At 43.0% G+C, this 25,343-nt stretch overlaps 1 protein-coding gene across 2 annotated transcripts in view; it reads left to right on the forward strand.

Annotated features, from left to right (window-relative positions):
* Positions 1–15,704: 15,704 nt before the first annotated feature.
* LOC124257573 overlaps positions 15,705–25,343 on the forward strand; it is a 38,977-nt gene continuing 29,338 nt past the window's right edge. For both annotated transcript variants that reach the window (XM_046691670.1, XM_046691671.1), the window contains exon 1: positions 15,705–15,954. In XM_046691670.1, the coding sequence (XP_046547626.1) occupies positions 15,885–15,954 (70 nt within the window). In that variant the 5' untranslated portion in view covers positions 15,705–15,884. The remainder of the gene's footprint in view (positions 15,955–25,343) is intronic.

Consider the following 25,343-nt stretch of genomic DNA (forward strand, 5'->3'; position numbering starts at 1 on the left):
GGGGGACACCAGAAATGGGTTTCCCCATTTGGGGAATCGAACCTGCTTGTTTTTTAACGTGACGAACGAACGCTCTGACCACTAGGCTACCCCGCCGCCCCACATTATGTATTGTTTAACTGAATAATGTTGTACATCGTTTTACTGACTGACTGAGTTTAGTTTTACGCCGCTTTTAGCAATATTCCAGCAATATCACGGCTGGGGACACCAGAAATGGGCTTAACACATTGTGCCCATGTGGGGATTCGAACCCGGGTCTTCGGGGTGACGAGCCAACGCTTTAACCACTAGGCTACCCCACCGCCCCGTACCTCGTTTTAACCGTTGTTACAAGCATTGTTCATTAAAGAACTTGCGCGGATAAAAGTAATTCAGATAGCTCCGTCCTATTCTCTGCAGTTCTGGGGAACAATGTAGGTATGTATCCCTAACAGGTGATGTGAGCAAAACCAACCCCACATACTTTAATCATGTAATGTTTAATCTATCGCCCAGGGGTGACTAAACAGTATCAGATGCTCAGGCTACTGACTTGGTTCAGGCACATCAAACGTATCCCTATTGCGTAGATAGATGCCCATGATGTCAGTCACTGGATTGTCTGGACCAGGCTCGAAAATGCACTGAGCGCCGTCATTTAAATGGAATAAAGTTGTGTTTAATATAACCGTAATAACAAACAAACCACCACGCTTAATATAACAACCTAGGCTCACTAGGTAACGTGTCGTGTATACTGTTTTAATAAAGTTACGGTACTTCCTGATTTGAAAGATGTATGTGAAAACATTCACTTAATGATACGAATTACCTGTAATTATAACAGTAAACCTCCAACAGCTTTATCGATCTTTCATAAGAGGCCAAGACCCTTACCGATCGTAGCGGTCTGTGACTTGATAATTGGATGGGATTTCTCGGTTGTTTCTGTTCTCAGGACACACATGATGTATGTAATATAATAACGCTGTCTTTGTAAACATCTATTGAATTCTACCTATTTGTATAGTCGGTCCCATGAAATTCTCGGTTCTCTAATGAGGCTACACTTTTAGGCAATCAGAAACATCTAAAACGTCTATGTCTTTACTTCATCTCTGGAACAAACACGTAGGGGTAACATGTGTGTATCTGTTTATTAACGGATTATATTGTTTGAATAAGATATCTCGCATTGGGATTTTTAAGACTAACGTCAATCAATGGAAGTAATGATAAAGCGGGTTTATGTCTTTCTTTGATTGGGTATAATATTTTCTGGGAAGGGGCACTATTTATCCTTAGGGGTATTTTTCGGGGCGGGGTGGCGGGCCGGTCGTCTTGGGTTTGATTTTGTGTTGGGTGGGGGTGGGTTTCTGTTTTTAAGGCTTGTTTGGGGTTTCTGTTAGGGATTTTTGGGGTTGGGCTTTTTTTTCTTTCTTTCTTTTTTTGGGGGTGGGGGGTGAGATGAGGTGTGTGTGTGTGTTTGTGTGTGATTTATTTGTTGGTTTTTGTTTTGTAGTGTAGTCCGTAAGCGTGTGATATGATTTGTTGTTAAATACCAATGATGAGCATTTCTGGTGTCCCCCGCCGTGATATTGCTGGAATATTGCTAAAAGCGGCGTAAAACTAAACTCAGTCAGTCAGCCAATGATGAGTAGTCTCCCTTGAATTGTAACGTTGCGCTCCAAATATTGACTTATTCTTCAACAAATAAACAATCAAGTAATATCACAGGTACTTTCCGATCAGGTGGTCAGACTGAACTTTTGAAGTCCAAGGTGGTCAATAATGTATATGCATATGTAAATGGTTTCATTGCATGATGACATATATTCGTAGTAGTTTTAATTGGTCATTGATCATAAATAATTAATAAACTGGCGAGCAAAAGAAAGTACATATGTTGTGTTTCTGCCAATAAGATATAAATAACAACAGCTTTTCATGAAATGGAAAATGTTAGTTTAAGCACACTACAATGCACGTGTTTTATCAGCAAAATGACATTGGAACAATACACAGTGATGTAGAGATGAAACGTTCATTAGGGTTGCGGTCAACGATCAGAATTAAACGATTGGAAAGGCTAGGGAACATGTCTGTTCTGCGACGACTGGGCCCTTGGAATAACCGACCATATCTTGTATGGCCCCCATTAGCATTAATGCACGCTTCTACCCAATGATGTAGCTGCTGATGACGTCACCGTCAACATCCGGTTACGTAGGTGAATAACCTGCAGATAGCGATCCTCTTGGGGTGTTGTGGCTCTGGGACGTCCACTTCTGTGTCGATCACATGTCTGGGCTATCATACTAAAACGGTTAAACAGCCGAATTATGGTTTGTCTTGTGCAACCCAATGTCCTTGCAATATGACTGTTGGAAGCACCCATTTGTGATATTCCTATGCCGACGTCAATCTTGACATTTTCTCGTGAGATTTTTGTCAAGCGATTGTTCAGTCTTCAAGACAAACAGGTTTTATACCCTCTGTAAGAAAAGTGCTCGTGCATGGTACAATGATCACAATTTTTCGAAAACTCGTGCAAAACACATGAGAATGTTTTTGGATGCATTTTGGCAAATGAAACTATTGGTTGCATTCTATACAATCAGTGTCCTACAATAATTTTACTAGTTAGAAGGCACATTTGGGATTGCGACAATTACACCTGTGTACTTTCTTTTGCTCGTCAATTTACTTCAATGAACTGCCTTACCCTGCTATCAACCACGAAGTTGATCATTAATTTTTTTTATGAAAGTTGGATCAGTTTGTAATTAAAAGTGGAAGTAAGTTTGAGTTTCGACTTTCATTCTTATGTATCCATTCCGGTAGTTAAATTGAAGATTTCAAGTCTTCAGAAGATATTTACGAGATAAATAGCGAGGTGATGTGTCTTTAGATGTTAGTGGCAATTGGGTAAATATTCTACCATCAGTTTTCATAACTTTATAAGGGAGACCACAAGTAACACATTATTTGAATGGCCAACACGATCGACATTGGTTTAAGTCGGTTTAAGTCGCCGTCTTTAGCAATATTCCAACAATAACACGTTGGGGGACACCAGGAATGAGCTTCACACAGTGTACCCATGTTGGGAATCGAACCCGGGTCTTCGGTGTTTTAACCACTAGTCTACCCCACCGCCCCTTACATCGGTTTTTTGAGAGGAGTAGTGTACAGTGCCACCCGGGGGTCTTTTTCAAGATGGCGGCACTCCCGGTCACGTGACCCAAGATGGCGTCCCTTCCGGTAAGGGGTGGTTCCGGCTCCGGGAAGGGGGGTGGTTCCGGTTCCGGTGTGTGTGCGTGCGCATCGCAATGACGTCACGTCCGGTTCCAGTGTGCATGCGGATCCCGATGACGTCCCATCCAGGCTAAGATGGCGGCACATCCAGGCCAAGATGGACGTTACGTTCAAGATGGCGGCCCAATCTGATGTGATCACCCGGGCTCTCGTGGAGTCTCGCGGGATCTCGCTAGACGAGATGCATTTCTTCAAGAGGGAGGGAGGGAGATTGGTGAGGACGATGGCGTGCATGCGGTGACGACGATGTAGTCCTAAAGTGTGTCTATTGTGGCACCATGCTGAAGGGTTTGACCCGTGGAAGCAAGTGTACAGTAAAACGAAAGCTGGGCATTCACCTGTGTCAGTGTATGACCCAGCTGTGGTCCCTGTGAGGTACACCTTCACTCTACAACGGCCCATTTCAGGACCACCCATCTCTCCCAAAAGAATGCTACATCCAATGCAAACAACAATAATAACAACGATAGGTTGACATTTTTCAACGTTGATTCCCCGTTAACAAGAACACTTTGACAAAAGATGCAGGATTAGGGGTGTCACCGATCTTTTCTTTTCAACACGGTATGAACTATAACTTCAGAACATCATAACATCAGAACGATAAGGTTGTGTCCTTTGGCAGGGTTGTGGATCATGGGTGTTGTTGTCTGTCAGGCGTGCCGGTTGAAACCAACGTCTTACACGTTCTTCATTGATGAGGGTATCGTAGGGATCAAACTGCTCCATAGCAGTGATCAATCACAATATATTCACCTAATGATCTTAGCAACGTTATGATTTTATTGTATCTACTACTAAATGGTTCAAGTGGCTGTATAGTTGCAACACAATATCCAGTAAAGGTACTCACACATGTTGTTTTCATTCAATGGGCCTTCCTGTCTACCATACTCTTGATCCATTTGGTTTGAGGAATTGTTTGCAGTCCTTCGTAATCATGTGTCACGATCGTGACTATCACTAAGGCGATCCCGTGATTTACCTGTGAAGAGTGGGCATAAGACTATTCTATTGAAAGTGACGGTCTCATGGCAAATGGCTACCGACTTCACAGCTCATGTGGAATTCCCAGAACTGGGTATTTTCCGAGAATTGCTCGTTCAAAATTGCTCGATAACGTGGGGTGTGGTGGAGAGAGGAGATATATGAAAAGGACAGACGAGTTCACTTGAAACTTTAATTAAAAGCAAATGCATTACATTATTCAGGTAACACTAGATGGACTGTTTATACAGGCTAGTGCATCTCGCGAAATGTTCAGCTCTTATGAGAAAAGTCCAAAGTAGTTGCGTCTTCTGTCATTGAAAGAAATGAACTCCCGGGTAACATCCACTAGACATAGTTCATCAGCAATGGTTTTGTGGACATGCAGTAGCAGAACGTTGTTCAGACGTTCCTGTGTCATTGTAGATCTGACATATGACTTCAGGCGCCGAAGTGCGGAGAAGGTACGTTCTGATGTTGCTGTGGTGACAGGAATAGTCAAGTAGATCTTCAAAAGGGTGCTTATCTCCTTGAACAGGTGCCTTATTACAGGCGATGAGTTGATAATTGATACAACAGCATCAATATTTGTGACTTCCATGATTAAGCATCCTCTTTCAGTGGAGACAGATTTCACGGTGTCATGAAGCTTGGAAAGCTGTGTGTTCAACATCATCTTTGTAGAGTTCTCTGATGTGAGAAGATATTTTCAATTTTGGCATCATGTAATTGAAAGCCAAATCAACAATGGCACCATAAGGGTAAGTTCCATGCCAAATTTGAAGTTTGTAAGTGGTACAGTTTTTGAGTTATGCTCAGAGAAACCATTCCGGACGCACGGACACACGTCGTAGCGAGGGTATAATAATGCAACCATTCTTATTTCATACATGAATTCGGTTTTCAGATAAAACCAGCTCTCTCACTGCCAATGTATGACTTTGAAATCGTGTCTTATTGTTATTGTTTAGATTTTCAATAAATAAATCAAACAGCACCTATTATACTTAAAATATGGCTATTGCTGTAAACTAAATGTTACTGTATAGACTACACTGGAATGTCAATGTATGTTGTTAACTTACCGCTGATTCGAATCCATGTTGGCTGTTAATAACAGCCTGGTTGCCCCCCCTGCCCCCCCAGTTCCTACGCCTATGAATAGTCTTTAACGTAGGAGCCCTGCGTTGACACTCCGGGCGACAGCATTACAGTCATCCATTTTTTTCCAGTTTCATATGTATACCATCCTGGGTACTGTTGATTTGAGCCAGATGCAGCGCCAACACTGACTAAAATCGATGTAAGCACTGACAGGGTTAGCAATGTTAAATTGGAGGAGACGGTGACCGACAGGGGTGCAGGTCTTCCTGTCTACGCCAATGTTACAACAGCCTATAATACCACTTTTCAGTGTATCTATTGTGCTACAGTGTTGAAGGATACTCATTGTGAGGGACAGTGCAGACAACTGTGGTCATCTGTTTCGCGCAGGCAGCAATGGAAGGTGGGAGACATCTGCATGCTTCCAGTTTCAGTGAGCAAGTAATGGGGAGATCTGGAAAACCTCGAGTTTTTAATGCTGGGGTTGATGGCACCACTTTGACGCGAATCGTATCACATTGACGCGTCACATCTCATGGGTCGACAGTGTGTCTTGACGTCATGAGCGTGTGTCTTGACGTCATGAGCGAGTGTCTTGACGTCATAGGGTGTGACGTCATGGGCATGCCCATGGAAAAAAACTTTTGACATCAAAACCAAATGGCCTCAAGGTGCAAACTGCCTCACATCACTCTTAGGATGTCCCATTGTGACGTCACAGTGTGACGTCTATATAAATCAGGCTCAGCGTGGGTCTTGACAGTTCTCACAATGAAGTCACCACGAATGAACGAAGAAGAACTTGAAGAGGCGCCTGGGCCCTACCAGTTGGAGCCGACGCCCCAAATAAATGCCAGGAAGTACTGGACCGACAGCCATCGCTATAAGCTGAAATTCATCCCAGCTTGGCTGCAACCTGAAGAGCTACCGGTCATTCTCAGAGAGCAATTTGATGTAGTCTTGTTAGACCTGAGAAACAATGTGAACGCCCATGGTGGCGATCGAATGGGATTGACTCTTGAACACCCAGCCCTAGATTCACCCATCCCAATCACGTTACAGTGCATGGAGGACCTCCAGGGGGGAACACATCATGGCCAAAGTGGAAAACGTACAACAAAGTAACCACGAGTTGCATATCGATGACACCATGGACATTTACTTACTGCACGTAGAAGATCCGGTTCTCCTAGGCCAGGGACACGGACGGCCGAGGCACATCGTTGGCTTAAACACTTTCCTGGAAAAGAAGCAATGCATTTTACAAATCAAGAATGATGATCAACTCTGCTTTGCCCGTGCCCTGGTCGTGGCCGGTCACCATGAGCATGAACCCGATCCTGTGACCAAGGAATGGACCAGCAAATGGCGGTACATATGTGACCATCGTAGACTAGTGCAGCTGAAGGCCGGCAAGGGCTTACTTCGTCGACTGAACATTCCCGAAGGGCCTTGTACAGGGTGCGCCACATTGAGTTGTTCAGCCAACGTTTGGCGCCCAACTCAAAATCTACTCCCAAGATGTCATGAATCGGCTCCTGTACAAGAATGAAGTGCCTCAACCCACCAAGATCCTTCACTTGTATCATCACCATCAGCATTACGATGTCATTACATCCATGACAGCCTTTACAGGCTAAAACTAGTACTGTGAAATCTGTGACCAAGGACACAGCACCCCTGAAAATCATCGCTGCACCCGAGAATTTCAAAGCCACTGGTGTCGATGTCCTGGATTCTGTGGCAAAGTGGACAATGGAGGACTCTCCTGTCTCCAATGTGGCGGGTGGTTTCGAAACCCTTACTGTTTTCAACGGCATCTGACGGCCTCCCCCAAGCAACCTAACACCTGCTCCACCATCCACACTTGTCATCGATGCATGGCCAAAGTCAACGTGAGAAAAATTCAGGGCATGGCCAACCACCAGTGCGGCACAAATCGTAACTGCAAGATCTGCAAAGAACGCATGGAACCACACCACAAGTGCTAGATGTCTGTCATCAGACCACCCGCACAAGATGAAGATGGTGGAAACAGGAATGAAGACAAAGAACGACAACAGCGTCAGTTCATCCTTTACGATTTTGATTGTACCCAAGATCAAGGTACTCATGTTCCCAACTTGTGTGCGGTGCATCTGGGATGTTGAAAATGTATTTCCGAGGCCTCGGGTCAACTGTGTGAAAAGTGACCCTGGCGTAAGGAAGGAGAAGGGCCTAGCCGCATCAAAGTGTTTGGGGGTCTACAACCTTGAAGGACATGGGCAAATGACTGATGAGTCTGGCGGAAAAGAAACAAAGCGAAAAAAGCGTAAGGCACCTCACCAGCCTACCAAGGCTATGTGGGTCCTTATCCTACCGTTTCTACCTATGATCCTGGACGGTATGTTTCCTACGAACGCAAAGCTTTTTGGCCTGGTACAACGCATACGGGTGGCTGAAGGGGTGTCTTTGATCTGGATGAGGAATTGTTGACCTACTGCCAGAGTGATGTTGACATTTTCGCGTCGAGGCTGTGCTGCATTCTGCAACATGTTCATCCAACAAAACAACATGGACCCTTTCTACGAAGCAGTGACTCTACCAATGGCTTGCATGCTCACCTTCCGAAAACTGTTTTTTTAACCCCGCACCATAGCCATCATACCTCCTCAAGCTTATCGCCCCCAGCGTCGCTACTCTCTTCAGTGTCTCCACTGGCTCAACTGGGTCATGCATCAACACTCTGACCTCCACATCAAACATGCCCGTAATGACGGAGAAGTAGGCTTCAACTGTGCTGATGGCAGTCACTACATGGTGGACAGCTATGACGCTAAAACACGCAACATGTATGAATACTTGGGCTGTTTCTGGCACGGATGTACTCACTGTTACAAGACGGGCCGATGTGAACCCCACAGTACCATGGGCACAGCACCTTGGGAACGATACCATCATACAATGTACCGACTGGCTGTGTTATGTCAACATCCCAACATTGCCCAAGTGGTGACCCTGTGGGAATGCGATTTTCGGGAAAGAACAGAAAGACAACACTGACCTGAGAGCGTTCCAGACCACACTGCAAGGACCCCATTGCCTACATACCTGACCCATTGGATCCCAGAGATGCCTTCCTTGGAGGACGAACAAACGCCACCAAACTGTACTACGAAGCCAAGGAAGATGAAGAAATCAAATATGTGGATGTTTGTTCGCTGTACCCTTACATGTGCAAGTATGGCACTTACCCCGCGGGGCATCCTGAGATCAAAGATCATCCTCCCGTGTCTGACTTGTTCAAGCTACATGGGTTCATCCAGTGCCAGGTATTACCTCCCACCGACCTCTATCATCCTGTTCTTCCTTACCGCGTCCAGGGCAAGTTGTTATTTCCTCTGTGTCGTACTTGTGCTGAAGAACAGTTGGCTGCTTCCTGCCCCCATGGGGATGAAAACCGGGCATGGATTGGCACGTACGTCAGCAAGGAGCTTCAGTATGCCGTTCGAGAGTGTGGCTATCAAGTGCTTCACATCTTTGAGGCTTGGCACTTTGACACGCTCACTACCTACGACCCTGACACTCAAGAGGGAGGGCTGTTTGCCAAGTATGTGAACAATTTCTTCAAGATCAAGCAAGAAGCCAGTGGATATCCAGAAAGCTGTTCATACCCAGACGCCTACATCAGGGAGATTCAGCGAAAAGAATGGAGTCACCTTGGATCCTGCTCACATTCGCAAAAACCCAGGACTACATGCCCTTTGCTAAAGCTTGCCTGAACAACCCCTGGGGCAAGTTTAGTCAAAGCGTCGGGTTTGACAAGACGGAATACATCAGTTCCCCTGAGAGGTACTTTGCCCTCCTCCTGGATGAACGCTGTGTGGTGAAGGACAAAACACATCGTCAACGAGGACCTCATGTGTGTCACTTACGAACCTCAGACAGAGTTTCATGACCCCCATCCAGCACACAATGTGGCCATTGCAGCCTGGGTGACAGCACAAACACGCCTCAAGCTGTATTCCTATTTGAAACCCTTGGATTGTCCCCGTGTCCCGCTAGATGATTTGAAGACACCGTCGTGATCAAAACACCTCAACACCTACGCTACAAGGGATTGCGTCAGGGAACCACGGATGCCATTCGAATCTATTTAACGGATGACGTAGGACGTCTGATGCCATTCCAGAGTGTGAAGACCATCGTGACACTTCATTTCCATCCCCGCCGTCTGGGTACGTACTGAGAATCAGGATGGTAGGACACCAGTGTATCAGCAGCTAGGGTGGTCAACAGCGAGGTGGAGGCTTAAACGTGTACCGAGGACGCATTCATCAACGAGGGAGAGGTCTCGGAAACATCTTGGGAAACTTGGGATGTTCAGCTCTCTCCATCCTCAAGACGGTGGGAAAATCAGCTCTCAAAACAGGTGTCAAGATGCTGCCGGGATTAGTGCAAGATACCAGTTTAGGGCACCAAAGTGTGGGGGACAGTTTGAAACATCATGGGAAACAAGCCTTATCGCCACCTTGCGACAGCACTCTCCAGGACCACCAGCACACAAAAGAAAACGGAAACAGGCAGTTGGATTCACCAAGAAACGTAAAGCATTGTTTTGAGAGAGACCGTCATTTGGCTTCAAGTCGTCGGACAGTGCAGATGCATCATCATGAGTGCATTCGATGTCCCCGGACTGGGTGTCTCAAAAGACCAGGCACAAGAAGTTGTATGTGGATATATCCCCATGGAGACCATCTGAGGATATTCTTTCTTCTCCTTTGTCATCCCCATGGACATAACCTGGATACAGCTTGAAGAATCCTACTCACCCCAAGTATGCTCAGTTTTATCAACGTGCGAGGTTGTTTCGAACATGGCATAAACAGATGGCACAGACGCCTTATGACTTGGCCATGGCTGGCTATTTCTATGATGGACGAGATGATAGCGTGATCTGTTATTGCTGCGGCCTGAAAATTCATCGATGGGAAGCCACAGACCAACCCCGGTGAGAACACCTGAAGCATGCCAAAGTCCCTTGTGAATACTTGTGCCTGTTTTGTCCTGAGGAAAAAATGAATGACATTTACAGACAACTGGTGGACAAAGGAGAAGAAGAATGCAAGAGAAGAGCAATGTGCTTTGAACATGGTATACCACCAACAACCATCTGTAGTTGTTGTGGTCGAGATGTCCCTGATCAAGCAGCATAAAGGGATGTCCAGATGGAAAAGGGGTTCAGTTCAACACCAGACACGGTGTGGTCCAGACCTGTTGTCCAGACCTGTTGTGCAGACCTGTTGTCCAGATCAGCTGTCAAGATGATGCGTCGGATGCCTGCGAACGTTCCAAGGCACAACTGGATCTCTTTTCTGTGCCCCCTGTGGTGACCTCAGTCCAAGAAGGTCAGTGGATTCGATACAGTCCTCTTGCACCCCCTTCGGTCGCGGGTCCCCTCCAATTTAACATTGCTAACCCTGTGAATGCCTACATAGATTTGAGTCAATGTTACCTCCGCATCTGCCTCAAAATCAAGTATACAGATGGTACGGATGCAAATCATGATGGCGAACAGGCACTCATCGTGTCCACGGTGAACAACATGATGCATTCCCCCCTTTCATGAAGTAGGACACAACCAGCTGGAGGACACAACCAGCTGGAATTACTCCTTCAATCGGTACCTATCCCTACCGAGCATATTTGGAAACATTACTGAGTTATGGGAAGGCAGCCAAAGGGACCCATCTCCAGTGCCCAGGTTGGTACACAGATAAAGCTGGAAAAATGGATCACTTTAATGCTGTCGCCCAGAATGCCAACACAGGACTTGTCGCACAACGATGAGTCATTCTGCCCACCCAAGAAGTGAAACTGTGATCTGTTTCTCCAAGACCGGTACCTCGTGGATGGAGTCCCCATGAAACTAGAATCTGATTCGCAGCCCGAGTGATTTCTACTTGATGAGTGCTGGAGGTGCCGAGTGCCGATTTGAACTGACCAACGCAGAGTTTTACGTGCGCCAAGTCAACATTGATACTGCCATACTGGAACAACACGTGATACACATGCCACCAGAAGTCACGGCCAAATATCCTTTGACCCAAGTCCAAGTCACAGCCCCTGACATTCCAGGAGGAGGACGCGGTTTCCACAAAGATCAACTGATTGGAGGCCAGCTGCCCAAACGAGTGGTGTTGGGATTGGTGGACAATGATGCTTTTGCTGGAGGCAAGGAAAAGAACCCCTTCCATTTCAAGCACAACGTGACCAGCCAAAAGCTGAAACTCAATGGGCAGGAAGAGCATGGCAATGAAATCAAAAGTGACTTTCAGAACAACAGTGCCTCGCTCAAACAGTTGTACATGAACCTGTTCCACAACACGGGACACCTGTGGCAAGAACATCCCTGCAACATCAACCTGGACGAGTTAAGGAACGGATTCACTAAGTGGGTGGTGGATCTGACAGCGGATCTGGGAGCATATGAAGGGTATAACTACCCACGAAAGATGGGTAAGTTGGGACTTGAACTTCAATTTGCAGAACCCCTACAATGTGCCGTCACTCTCGTCTGATACGAGGAATACGAAAGAGTTTTGGAAATTGATCGGTTCCGCAATGCTCTGATGGTCTAAGGATGGACGACACTGGCTTGACGACCAAACACTTGAATGTCTATGTACAACAGGATTCCCTGCTTCGACCCCTCTACCAAGGTACCTTTGCCAGAGATCACTTTGCAACCACCGTGCTGTGTGAACAGCAGGGACATTATCCTAAAGCCTACATTGTCAACACAGACGCCAGTCATCTCCCAGGACAACACTGGGTGTGCGTGTATCGTCCAGCACCGGGTGTCTTTGACTACTTTGACAGTTATGGAGTCGACCCCTACCAGCAGCATCCAGACTTTTGGAATGCCATGACCTTTACCGGTTGGCTCAGACAACAGTGGAATTGCCAATCACTTCAACCCTGGTTCAGTGCCTCTTGTTGGATGTGCTGTTTGTACTGGCTCATCGTGTCCGTGGATGGTCTTCTGACGAGGTGATGGAGCAGTTTGATCCCTACGATACCCTCGTCAATGAAGAACGTGTAAAATGTTGGTTTCAACCGGCACGCCTGACAGACAACAACACCCATGATCCACAACCCTGCCAAAGGACACAACCTTATCGTTCTGATGTTATGATGTTCTGAAGTTACAGTTCATACCGTTTGTAAACAAAAGATCAGGGACACTCCTAATCCTGCATCTTTTGTCAAAGTGTTCTTGTTAACGGGGAATTAGCGTTGAAAAATGTCAACCTATCGTTGTTATTATTGTTGTTTGCATTGGATGTAGCATTCTTTTGAGAGAGATGGGTGGTCCTGAAATGGGCCGTTGTAGAGTGAGGGTGTACCTCACAGGGACCACAGCTGGGTCATACACTGACACGGGTGAATGCCCAGCTTTCGTTTTACTGTACACTTGCTTCCATGGGTCACACGCTTGATATTATAAGTGTCCTTCAGTATGGTGCCACAATAGACACACTTTAGGACTACATCATCGTCACCACTCTCCCTCCCTCCCCTCTCCGCTCGTCTTCAAGATGCATCCCATCACGTGAGATCCCACCGGATGTGCCGCCAACTTGGCCTGGATGGGACGTCATCGGGAGGCGCGCACACCGGAACCGGACATGACGTCATCGCGATGCGCATGCACACACACCGGAACCGGAACCATCCCCCTTCCTGGAACTGGAACCACCCCTTAGGGGAAGTGACGCCATATTGGGTCACGTGACCGGAAGTGCCGCCATCTTAAAAAAGACCCCCGGGTGGCACTGTACACTACTAAGAGGCGATCACACTTTGATAAGGTGGTGGGGCTTTATTTTGTCTGACTGCTGTGTCGGATGGCAATGATCGCCGTTTGTTTTCAGAGGGAAGCGTCCGTGAACTCTTCCACATCTATCATTTTTGGTAGAAGACATACAGTTCCGTCAACGCGTCACTCACGGTCGGTTAGGGCATCGACAGAGCAAGGGAGACAACTCATACTGCGACAATGAGTCACTAAACTCCACGAAATTTGAATCAACCTCGTGGAAAAGTACATGAATCATAAATACCTTTTTCCGGTTGTCAGGACTATCAAACACGGGATCATATTGATATGAACGAGCATGTGTTAGGTCATTAAGAAAAAATGGAATGCTCAAGGATTTCATCGTTGCCATTGCCATCATCTGAAAGTAAGCTTTTCACTCAGACAGACGTACGTCAAGTCATCTGATGCCAACTCTGCTCATTTAATTAGTTATTTCATGGGGTGTTGATGGATGTGAGGGATGATTAGAGTATTTTAAAACGTTGTATGGCTTCTGATGGTATCTTAGTGGCGGATCGGTGTGTGTGTGTGTGTGTGTGTGTGTGTGTGTGTGTGTGTGTGTGTGTGTGTGTGTGTGTGTGTGTGTGTGTGTGTGTGTGTGTGTGTGTGTGTGTGTGTGTGTGTGTGTGTGTGTGTGTGTGTGTGTCTGTGTGTGTGTGCCTGTGTGTGTGTGCCTGTGTGTGTTGTCCCGGGAAGGGGATCCCCCAAACACACCAAACACCCCCTATTTAAAATTTCTGGATCCGCCTATGATAACTGTTATATGTTGTGTGGAGCCGCGGTTCAGTGGGTTAGATCGCTGACTTTGTGTACTGTGAGAGTTTGAATCCCGAATGGGTCTCAAACTAACAAAAGTACTAGAATATGTACCTGACTGATAAAAGGTAATCCACAAAATAACGTTTGTTACATTTGACCACTTTCTAAATGGCATTGTGCATCAATATTATATGAATACATGACACAGCGTTTTTTTATGGATAAGAACTTCTTTTCATTCTTTAAACGACGTTTCAGAGCTAATCCTTGCTCCTTCATCAGGTGTTGTCCATTAAAAACGAGTCATGCATTCATGTTCGTCCAACTTCTAAATGCCTTTCAAGAACTTTATATGTTATGTATTTTAAAAATTAAACTACAAATTTTAATAAGGTCAGTTTTGGGACTTGTTCGTATTAACATTACAATGCAGACTGGTCAACGAGTTCCGAATAAATTCTGCAAAATTCAAAGTAAAATCACAGATTATGTGTTGAACCATGAATGTACCCTGCTGTAAAGCATAATGTAGTAAAGCACAGAGATTTTATAGTAGCATTTTTACTTATTTCAAGTTATATGATTTAATACTTGCATCAGATCTATTTTAATATCCCCATGATTACCATGCTTCAAATGATCAACATGTAGCAAACATATGCCCAAATACTGGCTTCAGGAGATCAATAGTAGTACTCAGGACAGGTTAGACTGGTAAAAACCATATGCTGCACAAACAGATAGCGGCATGAAAACCTGCCTAAAGCTTTCATTCTCAAAAGAATATTTCCTTTGCAATTTTATGGAGAAGTATTTGCATAATGATTATGCAGTGGGATTTTGTATATATTTGTATAAATATCATCTCATCTAAGGTTTATTATGAGTGAGTGAGTTTAGTTTTACACGACACTCAGCAATATTCCAGCTATATGGCGGCGGTCTGTAAATAGTCGAGTCGGGACCAGATAATCCAGTGATCAAGAGCATGAGCATCGATCTGCGCAATTGGGAACTGATGACATGTGTCAGCCACGTCAGCGAGCCTCACCACCCGATCCCGTTAGTCACCTCTTACGACAAGCATGGGCTACTGGAGGCTCATTCTAACATGGACCTTCACGGGTCGTTTATTTTGATCATGAGCATTTTTTCAATAATAATTACATCAACATTTGTTGTTTTTCACACAAATTCCGACATTTCACATGACAATGGTGTAAAAATAATAAAAAGATAGATCTGTTTCAAAAACATTAACAAATTGATACTATAAAGCACATATATATGTACTCATAATGTCCTATTGTACTTTTCTCAAGCTGTAAGACGAGCGGATTGGGATCATGGGCGGATCCAGGAATTTTGAAGGGAGGGGGGGGGGCTTTAATTTTTTTCAGTGTAGTCATTTTCAAAAGGGGGTTCGAACCCCTGAAACACACAACCCCCCAAACACCCCCTTGGATCCGCCACTGTGGATGCACAATGTGAAAAACTGACACTCCCTACCTATGTCGTTTGATGAAAGTAAGTTTAAAAAGAGGGTCAAATACATTTTAACCTGCCTGCGCCTGTAAGTCATTTCTTACCGTTTCCGTGGGCGAGCTGCAGTGTTTCGCGGCATACTTGCGTGCAGCTGTACTGTAGCATATTTCACGGGGAACATTTTACCGCGGTACCGCTCCCTGCAAACTCAACACAACGGCTCCTCCGTTCCTCTCAATGTAGTAGGGGCGTTTGGCACTGACATGGAGCTTGCAAGAGCTATTCGCGATGTCAACAAGTCCCCCAATCTGCATATTGGGCAATCAAGATAATGTTAGTGTGCAAAGACTTGCTGTATGCCACCAGTTATACATGAAGACTTAGAATGCGATCTTTGCTGTGGGCTATTTTGACCATCACGTTTTATCTTGGGATTCTAATACAGCAATCGAAAGGTGAGACAGAAATCATTTGCCTGGTCCAACCCTCGGCCTCCACAACAGCTGGTGTCCCGGTTTAGACACAAAAATTAGATCGTATGATAAAATGGTACTACTCCAAATGGTTGATCTTGGAAAGACTGATACAAATGCACATAAATTCCTCTGTTTACTAAAACAGCCAGTACAATATCTTGAGAGCTTGATATGTGTGTGTGTGTGCGTGCGTTGGGATGGGAATATGTTCTATTATCTATCAACTGGTCAATTATATGCTATAATGGTATATACATATCTACAATTCCCTCCCACATTCAGGTTCCTACAACAGGCTGACACTGATTTTGCATTAGCATTCTGAAGCACCATCTAATTCACATATTACTTACATATGTGATGATCCGGATTAGAATTGGTCTTCAGAAACTCATGCTTGTCGTAATAGGTACATTAAAAAGAACACATCAAATAATTTGATCTTAAGGTACTTTTTGTGAAAACATTTCAACCCGAAGATTGAATCAAGTCGAGGTTACTTCAATAGGTGTTTTTACAGTTTTAGTGAGTGAGTTGGATTTTACGCCGCTTTTAGCAATATTGGGCTTCACACATTGTACCCATGTGGGGAATCGAAACCAGGCCTTCAGCGTGACGAGCGACCGCTTTAACCATTAGGCTATCCTACCGACCCTTTTACTGTTTCAGAACCAGTTAATTTAGGTCAACAATAAAATCTATGTGTGCAATGGAACATGAACATACAAACCTGGGAATATTTTCAAATTTATATAAATAAATTGAATATATATATATGTTTAAACTTTTTTTTTCTTTATAATGGACAATTTTTCTCCTGTTTCCCCTGTTACAATAAAAGGCAATAGAGCCAGGGGACTCCAGGGACTTTTGCAAGAAAACTTTGACAACAGAAAAACAGGATATTTTTTCGAACAAAGCACAAAACAACAACACAAGACCCCACAACACATTCACTCACCAATCACACTTCCAAGTTTCAAATAATTACAGTAAAATTAAGTTCAAGTTCATTCAGCCTATTATTCTTCTTGATTAGGGAGCAAGAAGAAAGAATTCAGAAAGTCATTTCAAATTTGCAAAATCATGAAATATCATCCATTTTTATAAAACTTATTTTGTTCACTTTTACTGAAGGATATATACTTTTCAATAAAGTACCTGGCTAGCTATTCTCGAAACATTCGTAGCCCTACGAACTTCTTAAGCCCATTCTTAACACATTGGCTCCGATCAAAGTTACGAATTCTTAGGGCTACGAATGTTTCGAGAATAAGGGCCATGGGTCCTGATCCACAAAGCATTCTTAGCCTACACTATTCGTAAGAGTTTACGATCGAAATAAAGACAGTTTTACTAATATTTACGACCGATCAACAAAGCGTTCTTAATCCATTCGTAAATTCATTATCTTACGAGCATTGTCGAAAATAAAGATCGTCGCTCTCCTGCTGTGGAGGCGACGAATATAGGGGGTTTCCCAATGACGTCATTACTTCCAGGGAATCCCTTCACTCGATTAGCAGATGACTATTTCGTGTGCTATTGCTGTCACCAACACCCCAACATGAATTCCAGTCAATAGTCAGGCACCATCAAGCGCCAGATAAACATAAACTGGACCCACACCGTGTTGAGTCCTCTCGTGGAATTTGTCGTCAGTCATGAACAATCTAACAAACATCATGAAGAAGAAAGCATGGGGATGACATTTCACAGAGGTGAGTGAATCCATGAATTTGCACGAGTCACATCTATTAACTTCAGTAGAACTGGAAGTATGTAAATAATGATCACGTAAAACATCGATGTTTTGTTTTGAGTATCGAACTAGGTTGAAAGCGTTCTGACGGTGACTATCTGTATGTATCAATCACCAACCTGTCACCGCATGTTGGTAAATCAGCAACTAGTCTTGTTCATGGAAAGGATATTATGGTCAGGAGCTAATGCTGTCACATGGGAAGCCATTTTTGACTCACAGAAAGGGACAGCACTCTATCCATCTTTTAGACGGGGCAATTCCTAGATGTATTATTTTTGAATCAGAGTTCAAATCCCCCTCTCTCTCACTATGTATGTATCAAAATACCAAGATTAGAGCTTTTCGGTCGACGTTTCATAAATGTTCATTGACATTTGTTACAGAATTAGTGCAAACAGTGGGGTCAAGAGTCTTACCAAAGATGTCAAAAAGAAGTGGATGGACTACAAGTAAGTGCTGAAATATATCAATATATTTATTGTGAACATAATATTTTGTATTAAATAATTCTACTTGCTTGGGATATACCACGTGTTTGTCCTCACAGTAAATATATATTTATACTTTTTTTTGTTCTATTAGGAGTCAAACTAGGAAAAAGGAGGCAGAAAGGAGGAGGGAGGCAACCAAAACTGCATTCTCTTCCCACAGAGGTTACTCCTATCATATCTTCCTACGTAACCTCTGTTCTAATACGGCCCTTTCATGGTGTGAGTGTTCAAGACTCGTGATTGGAGGTAATCAGATTTAGTTGTGCAATCAGCGACGTTGTTTCAAAAGTGATCATTTGCAAGGCCTCGGTAATTTCCGTATACTTCGAGAAAACTAAACCTCTTCCCCTGCGCGATGCGCAAACGTTTCTTCTAGACAGAACTCAGTCATGTTATGGCGGATCAGTGGCGTCTCCATCGCCCTCGTTGACAACGGACAAGCTAGCCATTAAACGTCTTGTATGTAACATCAACACAAGTCCCCGGCAGATGGGGGATATTTGTGGCCTCACATTTGCTTGTGTTAGTCAAGTTGAATCTAAGTCGACGTAACACGTGTTCTGATTGGATAGAAAGAAGGGAGATAATTCGTGTTGCGATCTTTTGCCACTAGGGGATTTTACGAGAACCGGGAAATATGGCCGTATTAGAACAGAGGTTACGTAGGAAGATATGACAGGAGTAACCTCTGTGGGAAGAGAATGCCAAAACTGGTGGGGGCCTGCACCATCAAGCCTAACAGAAATGGAACAACGGGTGAGCCTAGTCCTTCCTGAATCATGAATATTTTTATATTAAGATATATGAAATATATCGGGGCATATTGTTTACGCTGAATACAGTTGCTGTTGAATTGTAATTTAACAATTTCATTTCAGGTTGTATCATTCCTGCCTTCATGCACTATTCAAGGTTGTGACGGTGGCCTTGAAAGTGAGGAAATTGAATGTAAGTTCATGAAATGTTGTATGTGGAATTGTTTACAGCTGAAACATTCTCAAATGAAATGTTTCAGAATATATTTGACACATAGTGTAGATTTTCTCACAAATAAAAGTGAATTTGAAACTGTAAAGAAACCGGTGAAATTAAAATTGATTTAAAAAATTTGAATAAAATGCAGTTGAGTTACCATACTTTTTGTCTATTGTACCTTTTTGATTGTCTGAAAATTGCACAATTGAAAGTACTATTAATGTTTTACTTACAGACACTACTCCAGCCACCCCAGAGACTCTCCATTTACTGCCGAATTTGCCACGTGATGGGGCCTGTAAATGTAGGTAAATTGTTGGTGGTATGCAATTGTGCGATTGTTCGAGTTATGTCCCCTTTCAGCGGAAGTGGAAAGCGAGCATATGGCATATTGGATGCGATGCGGTGCAGTGCCAGTTGTGAAATCGGGATTTGTGTGATTCTCCTTGCGATTGTAGTTTCAAATTGACATGTGCGATTTGCAATGTTTTTTAGATCCTCAATGTTTTTGTGAGGCCTCAACAGGTCTCTGTAAATAACTCTTGGATATCAAGCTGTGTTGCGATCTATAATTATGGGATTTAAGTTTCGTCCAACGACAGAGGGCCTATGTACCACCTAACCTACCTACTCAGAGAGTGTGTTGTCAGCAGATGATGTTCCCCAAGGTTGTTAACATGTACATCATGGATATAATGCTCATTAAGTTTAGGACAAGACATTTATAGAGTTCTGTGTGGGGAGAGATTTATGACACTTTATAGCAAGTAATCTTTCACAACATACTATGACATCATATCTACAATATCATAGTATCACAGGCTGTACTGGAATGGCTCAATGACTTGATAGTCCACTCTCTCTATGTGTTCATGTTTCACATTGAAGAGAGAAGGTGGGTGATATACATTTAATAGTAAAATGTCTTTACTCAGGATTTCGGATTCCTGTGATTATATTTTCATGTCTACGTTCACATTTCTGAATCAAATGATGTGTATCTTTATTGCAGTTGATGCATTTGATACAGTTGATGCAGTTGCACACATGATGGCCCCAAAGACTCTCAGTGATATGTAATGTAATACATGAAATTTCAAACATACATCGATGGTATTGTATTTTGCTAAAGAACTTGTTTGTGTGTATTTGCTATACTGATGGATGGGAAATATCTCCTGTGCTATATGATATGAAACTATATTTCAGATAAGGATACTATTGTTATGATAGAGAGGGAGAAACTGAACGTCCTTAAGGACCTGATTGAAGTTCAAAAGAAAAGACTACACATTGAGGAGCAGAAGTTGGCCTATATCACCTCTCTGCACAAGACTGGCCAATCTGAACTCATTTGTCCCCAATCATTCAGTTTCTTTAAGAGATGATGCATTTGCACTACTATAAAAAATCAGACAGTGTTTGTAGCTTTTGTTATTATTTGTCATAATTTTGCCCCATGACAGCATGATTAAGAGAAGGAGTTATTTATGACAGCTTGTCGAACTTTGAGACCATCATTTAGAGGTCCCTGGTAAGGTATCCCATGTTCGTGGGTAAGGTTTACTATAGTACTGTCGGAAATAGAAAAAAAACTGTTTTGAGTCTGTTACACTGTATCCCTAAAAGTCACACAATTGCAAATAACATATGTCGAAATAACCCACTTCAGCCTAACTGGGCGTTCAGTAGGTGACGTAATAGGAGATCCAGAAAAGCATGTTTACTCGTAAAATTGGGCGAAACTTAGAAAAAAATACGAATAGCTGCTGAAAACAATAGAACAGACTATAGATGGCAATTAGGTCTCTCAGCCAGGCATGACGACGGGCCGTCGACTCACCTGGCATTAAATGTACGTGCTGACACAAAGGGTCATCTCAAAGATATTTCATGCTTTAACATGTCTGTTGAATATGTCTCATCTAAAGATTAACATCTTTCATGTCCTTCTTTCATAAAGTTAATGTTGAGATATGTGAAAGAGTATGATACCCATAGAAAAGCGTAAATCAGTCATCGTATGAAATGTTTCAAACTATATAGGTGGCATGACCACCGGAAGATTGCTCTCAAACATGTATAAATGCGGTACCGTCCCAAGCAGTTTATCTCAGTTACATCCAAGACAAGACAAGTTTATTTTACTTAAAAACCATCCACCTTGGTACAAGAGAATAAAGATATACATATACTATATGAGCAGACAAGAATGACTATATGAGTAGCATAAGTTATTTGAACTTTTTGTAAATATGTCGACAGATGCTTCAATGCTGACATTTGTCTTGTGCAGATGAAACGGTTGTATTTGTACACATTTGGTGATTTAAAATGAAATTTATGAACATCAAGACGACGTTGTTTATCAATGGCTGTAGATCTAAATCAATATTGTATAATTTCCACTGAAATGGCTGGAGAATCGCACAGAGGACATGTTCTATCTATCCTCAAGGGATAGACCACGCCATCTGCCTGTTTCAACTGGAAAATTGTGGTCACTTGTTCTTAATTTCAAAAGCGGGCGATAGAATGATGTTTCGACTAGTAAAAAATGTTCGAAATACGGGATTGCTGTCATTAGTTTAAAATTAATTTATTCCTTTAGAACTATTAATAACGGAACTTCACCAGGAGTTATAGAAATGATCTCTTAGGATGATTATTACTTGTGATGAAACCCATTCTGGGGAATAATGATATGGATTTCAGAATACATCACTCAGTCCGCAGCTATTTAATATATCCCATACATTTTTAAGCCCAACATTTTCCCTACCATTTATGATTTTATCATACATCAAATAATCAAGGATTGTTTTCGATATCTTACGTTTATTACTGAATAAAGTGTTATGCCAAAACATGATAGTTTTCGTCGCTATTTTAATGTTCACTGGTTCTCTCCCTAGCTCGCCTCATATTAAGAAGTTTGCTGTAGAGTTTCTAAAACAGGTTGATAGTTTTAGAAATTGAAGATGGAGTTTTGCAATCATTTAAATAATTTCATAGAACCAGATTACAATAAAACTGTAGGCAATCATGACATCAAATGCTTTAAAAAGGGGTATCGACAAGAATGAACATTATTTGTGTCGTTTACGTCCCCAGTGTAATTCCCTAAAAGGATTATCTTAGCTGATATCTATATCCCCCGGCCCCACACCAACCACCCTTTGCTACGACCTCTGAACCTATAACAGATTAGTTATGTTCTAACATGACCGGTAGTGTTCAGGTGTCATCAACCTCTGAATCACTGGAGTCAGACTCCGACGTGGAATCGGTCAGAGGTATGACGACGGGTCTGATACGGCCGACGTTGACGCCATCACGCTGTCAATAGGCTGCCTCGATGCCCAGGACATGGTCCTCTGCCTGTTGCCATACTGCTGGTGTAATTCTGGCAAAAGATGCATGGACAAGATCTTTGACATCGGACATCCGAAAGGACGTGTTGTGACTGGCTACAAAGCCCTTACAGTTATCCCAGATCAGCTCAATCGGATTCAGCTCACAATGTCTTACTGGAGTCCGTAAGACAACGTGGCCATGCTGCTGCGCTAACATGTCTGATCTGTAAACTATAGGTTTCCTGTGCTGTCTGACTTTCTCCATCAGTTGTACTTTGGTTTCTGACTGTCTAAAAGACACCTTGCACGAGGTCAGAAATTCTTGCATTTGAGCCTTACGGTAACTCATGGTGGGGGGCACTGTTTCCTATACACGGAGGTTATGATAACTTGCGTTATCCATAACGATGACGCTAGGATTGTCCAGACAGGGTAGAAGCTGATGTTTCATCCACTCAAGGAACACATCACCGTTCATCTCCTTGTAATAATCACCAGATGAAGATTTGGCCTCAAAGACGATTTCTCACCCGTCAATGAGACCAGAATCACGTGTAGCAGAGTGCAGAACAATGAGGCGTTTACCTTTACCAGATGGAATGGTTGGGGCCTTGTTGCATGTACCATCTGGCGGTAGCCACATGTAATCTGTGGAGTGATTCTTGTTCACCCAGTTCTGATCGAGGTATACTATCTGAAAACCCAATTCCTGGTATTCGGCGATGTTTCTGAGATAGTTTGACCTGAGAGTGAGGATTGAATACTTTTCACGAAACACTCCACGATCATCCCCCCCTTGCTTTATACCTAAACCCCATTTCATGGAGAGCTGTGATAAGTGTTGTTCTGGATACATTAATGGTATCATTGATCTATTCCCTGATGGTACGGAAGGTTGGTGGTATCTTCCTGTCATACAACTTATATACTGCTGTCCTTATGACCCCCTTATCAAAGCTGTCTAATTTGTGTTTGCGTCCTTGTTTTGCTTTTGAGACGACCCCTCCTACCTGTTTGTTTCGATTTACTGACAAATACACCTTCCCATATGGCAGGCCCAGGGGCTGCACTAGTTCTATGATATACCTTGTCATATCTAAAGAGCGGTTTGCCCCATCCCTCTCCTGCACAAAATACTTGACATTAGCTATCAGCGTATCCATATCAAGAGCCATGCTTGTGATTGCACACAACACAGTGTGAAATATAGTGATAGTGAGACTCCCTGGTAGCTCCATCCTTAATAGTTTCAGTATTAAAGTTATTATTTTTTTTTATGTCAGCTATCGTTTAGAATGAAGCTAAGTCTAATTTTAAAATGGGCATTTCAAAAGTGTCCTTTGTAATACAATATCCTCGAACCCTCATTTGCATAAAGCCAGGGTCTGTTCCTTATAAGTCGCTTTGGACTTAGAAAAAAACTGCATTGCTCATTTCTGCACTAATCTCTCCTCAGTAAAGTCCTTTTTCAACGTTTCCTATCTCCCTGCCACTGAAACTGTAGTTAGGCCAAACTTAGTTTAACAGATATTTCACACTTTCACATATTAACTACATAAACTGCAGTTAAAGATGAGAAAAAACAGTTTTTTTCTATTTCCGACAGTACTTTAGTGTAGGAGGAGCTGGCAATCTGAGGCTGATGCAGAAATTGTGTAACTGACAGGTTGCATACACAAATGCCTGCTAGCGCCTTGAGCATGCACTAGTTGCGTGGATATGAGCGCTATATCCTATAATAAAATAATATATAAAAAACCTTGATGGCATTTCTTTGGGCTGAAGGGCAGGCAGCCACCTGATTTATGTAGGCACCTACAAACAAAAAATGTGTTCTTTGTTCAGCATAAAGATCAATTTTACTAGTCACATGATTATTCTAGGACCATGTCTTTGATTTACTAAGAAGTTTGAGTATCAATAATATCACATTATGCTGGTATGATTACATCTCAATCTGCCATTAGCCAAAAAGTAAGCTTTCCAATATATGAGCATCTCAAATAGTGTTATATCTTTTTGGGAAGTAGAATGTATAAACTTGAACATGCCTAAACCTGGATTTGAGGAGTCCCAATAGCCCTCTCCACAGTATTGCGGGTTCTGCAGTGAGAAGTGTTGTACCGCTCCTCAGAAGGTGTGGTTGGATTCACTTTTGGTGTAAGCAGCCATGGGCGGCATGCATATCTGACTGACTGACTGACTGAGTTTAGTTTTAAGCCGCTTTTAGCAATATTCCAGCAATATCACGGCGGGGGACACCAGAAATGGGCTTAACGCATTGTGCCCATGTGGGGAATCGAACCCGGGTCTTCGGCGTGACAAGCCAACGTTTTAACCACTACACTACCCCACCACACCCATGCATATCTGATGGAAAAGTAATAAAAAAGTATGAATAAACCATACTATTAATAACAAAGTCAACATGAATAGTATAATTACATATATCAACTAAAGGGTGAAATTAAATTTCATTTCACTGATTGATTGAATCTTTAATCTACCTTTAATGTGACTATTTTCTTTCTTTTTTTTTGACTAACATGTAAGCATATTAACATGTTGCTCATTCATTCATTCATTCATTCATTCACACTTACCCTGAATCACCTAGCAGCCATCCCTCAGTCCCACCTGCCCAATGCTGCTGTTTTGAAGCATAAACGAGTCATGAACTGACCCAAGCCACTTTTACACCACACTTGTGAACCTTTGGATTAAAATTATAATTATTTCATCAACCATGCATTCATTATTGACTAAAGTTATCTCATTACA

The sequence above is a fragment of the Haliotis rubra genome, unplaced genomic scaffold (genome assembly GCF_003918875.1).
Source record: "Haliotis rubra isolate DU_JTF1 unplaced genomic scaffold, ASM391887v1 Scf667, whole genome shotgun sequence".
Classification (NCBI taxonomy): Eukaryota; Metazoa; Mollusca; class Gastropoda; order Lepetellida; family Haliotidae; genus Haliotis; species Haliotis rubra.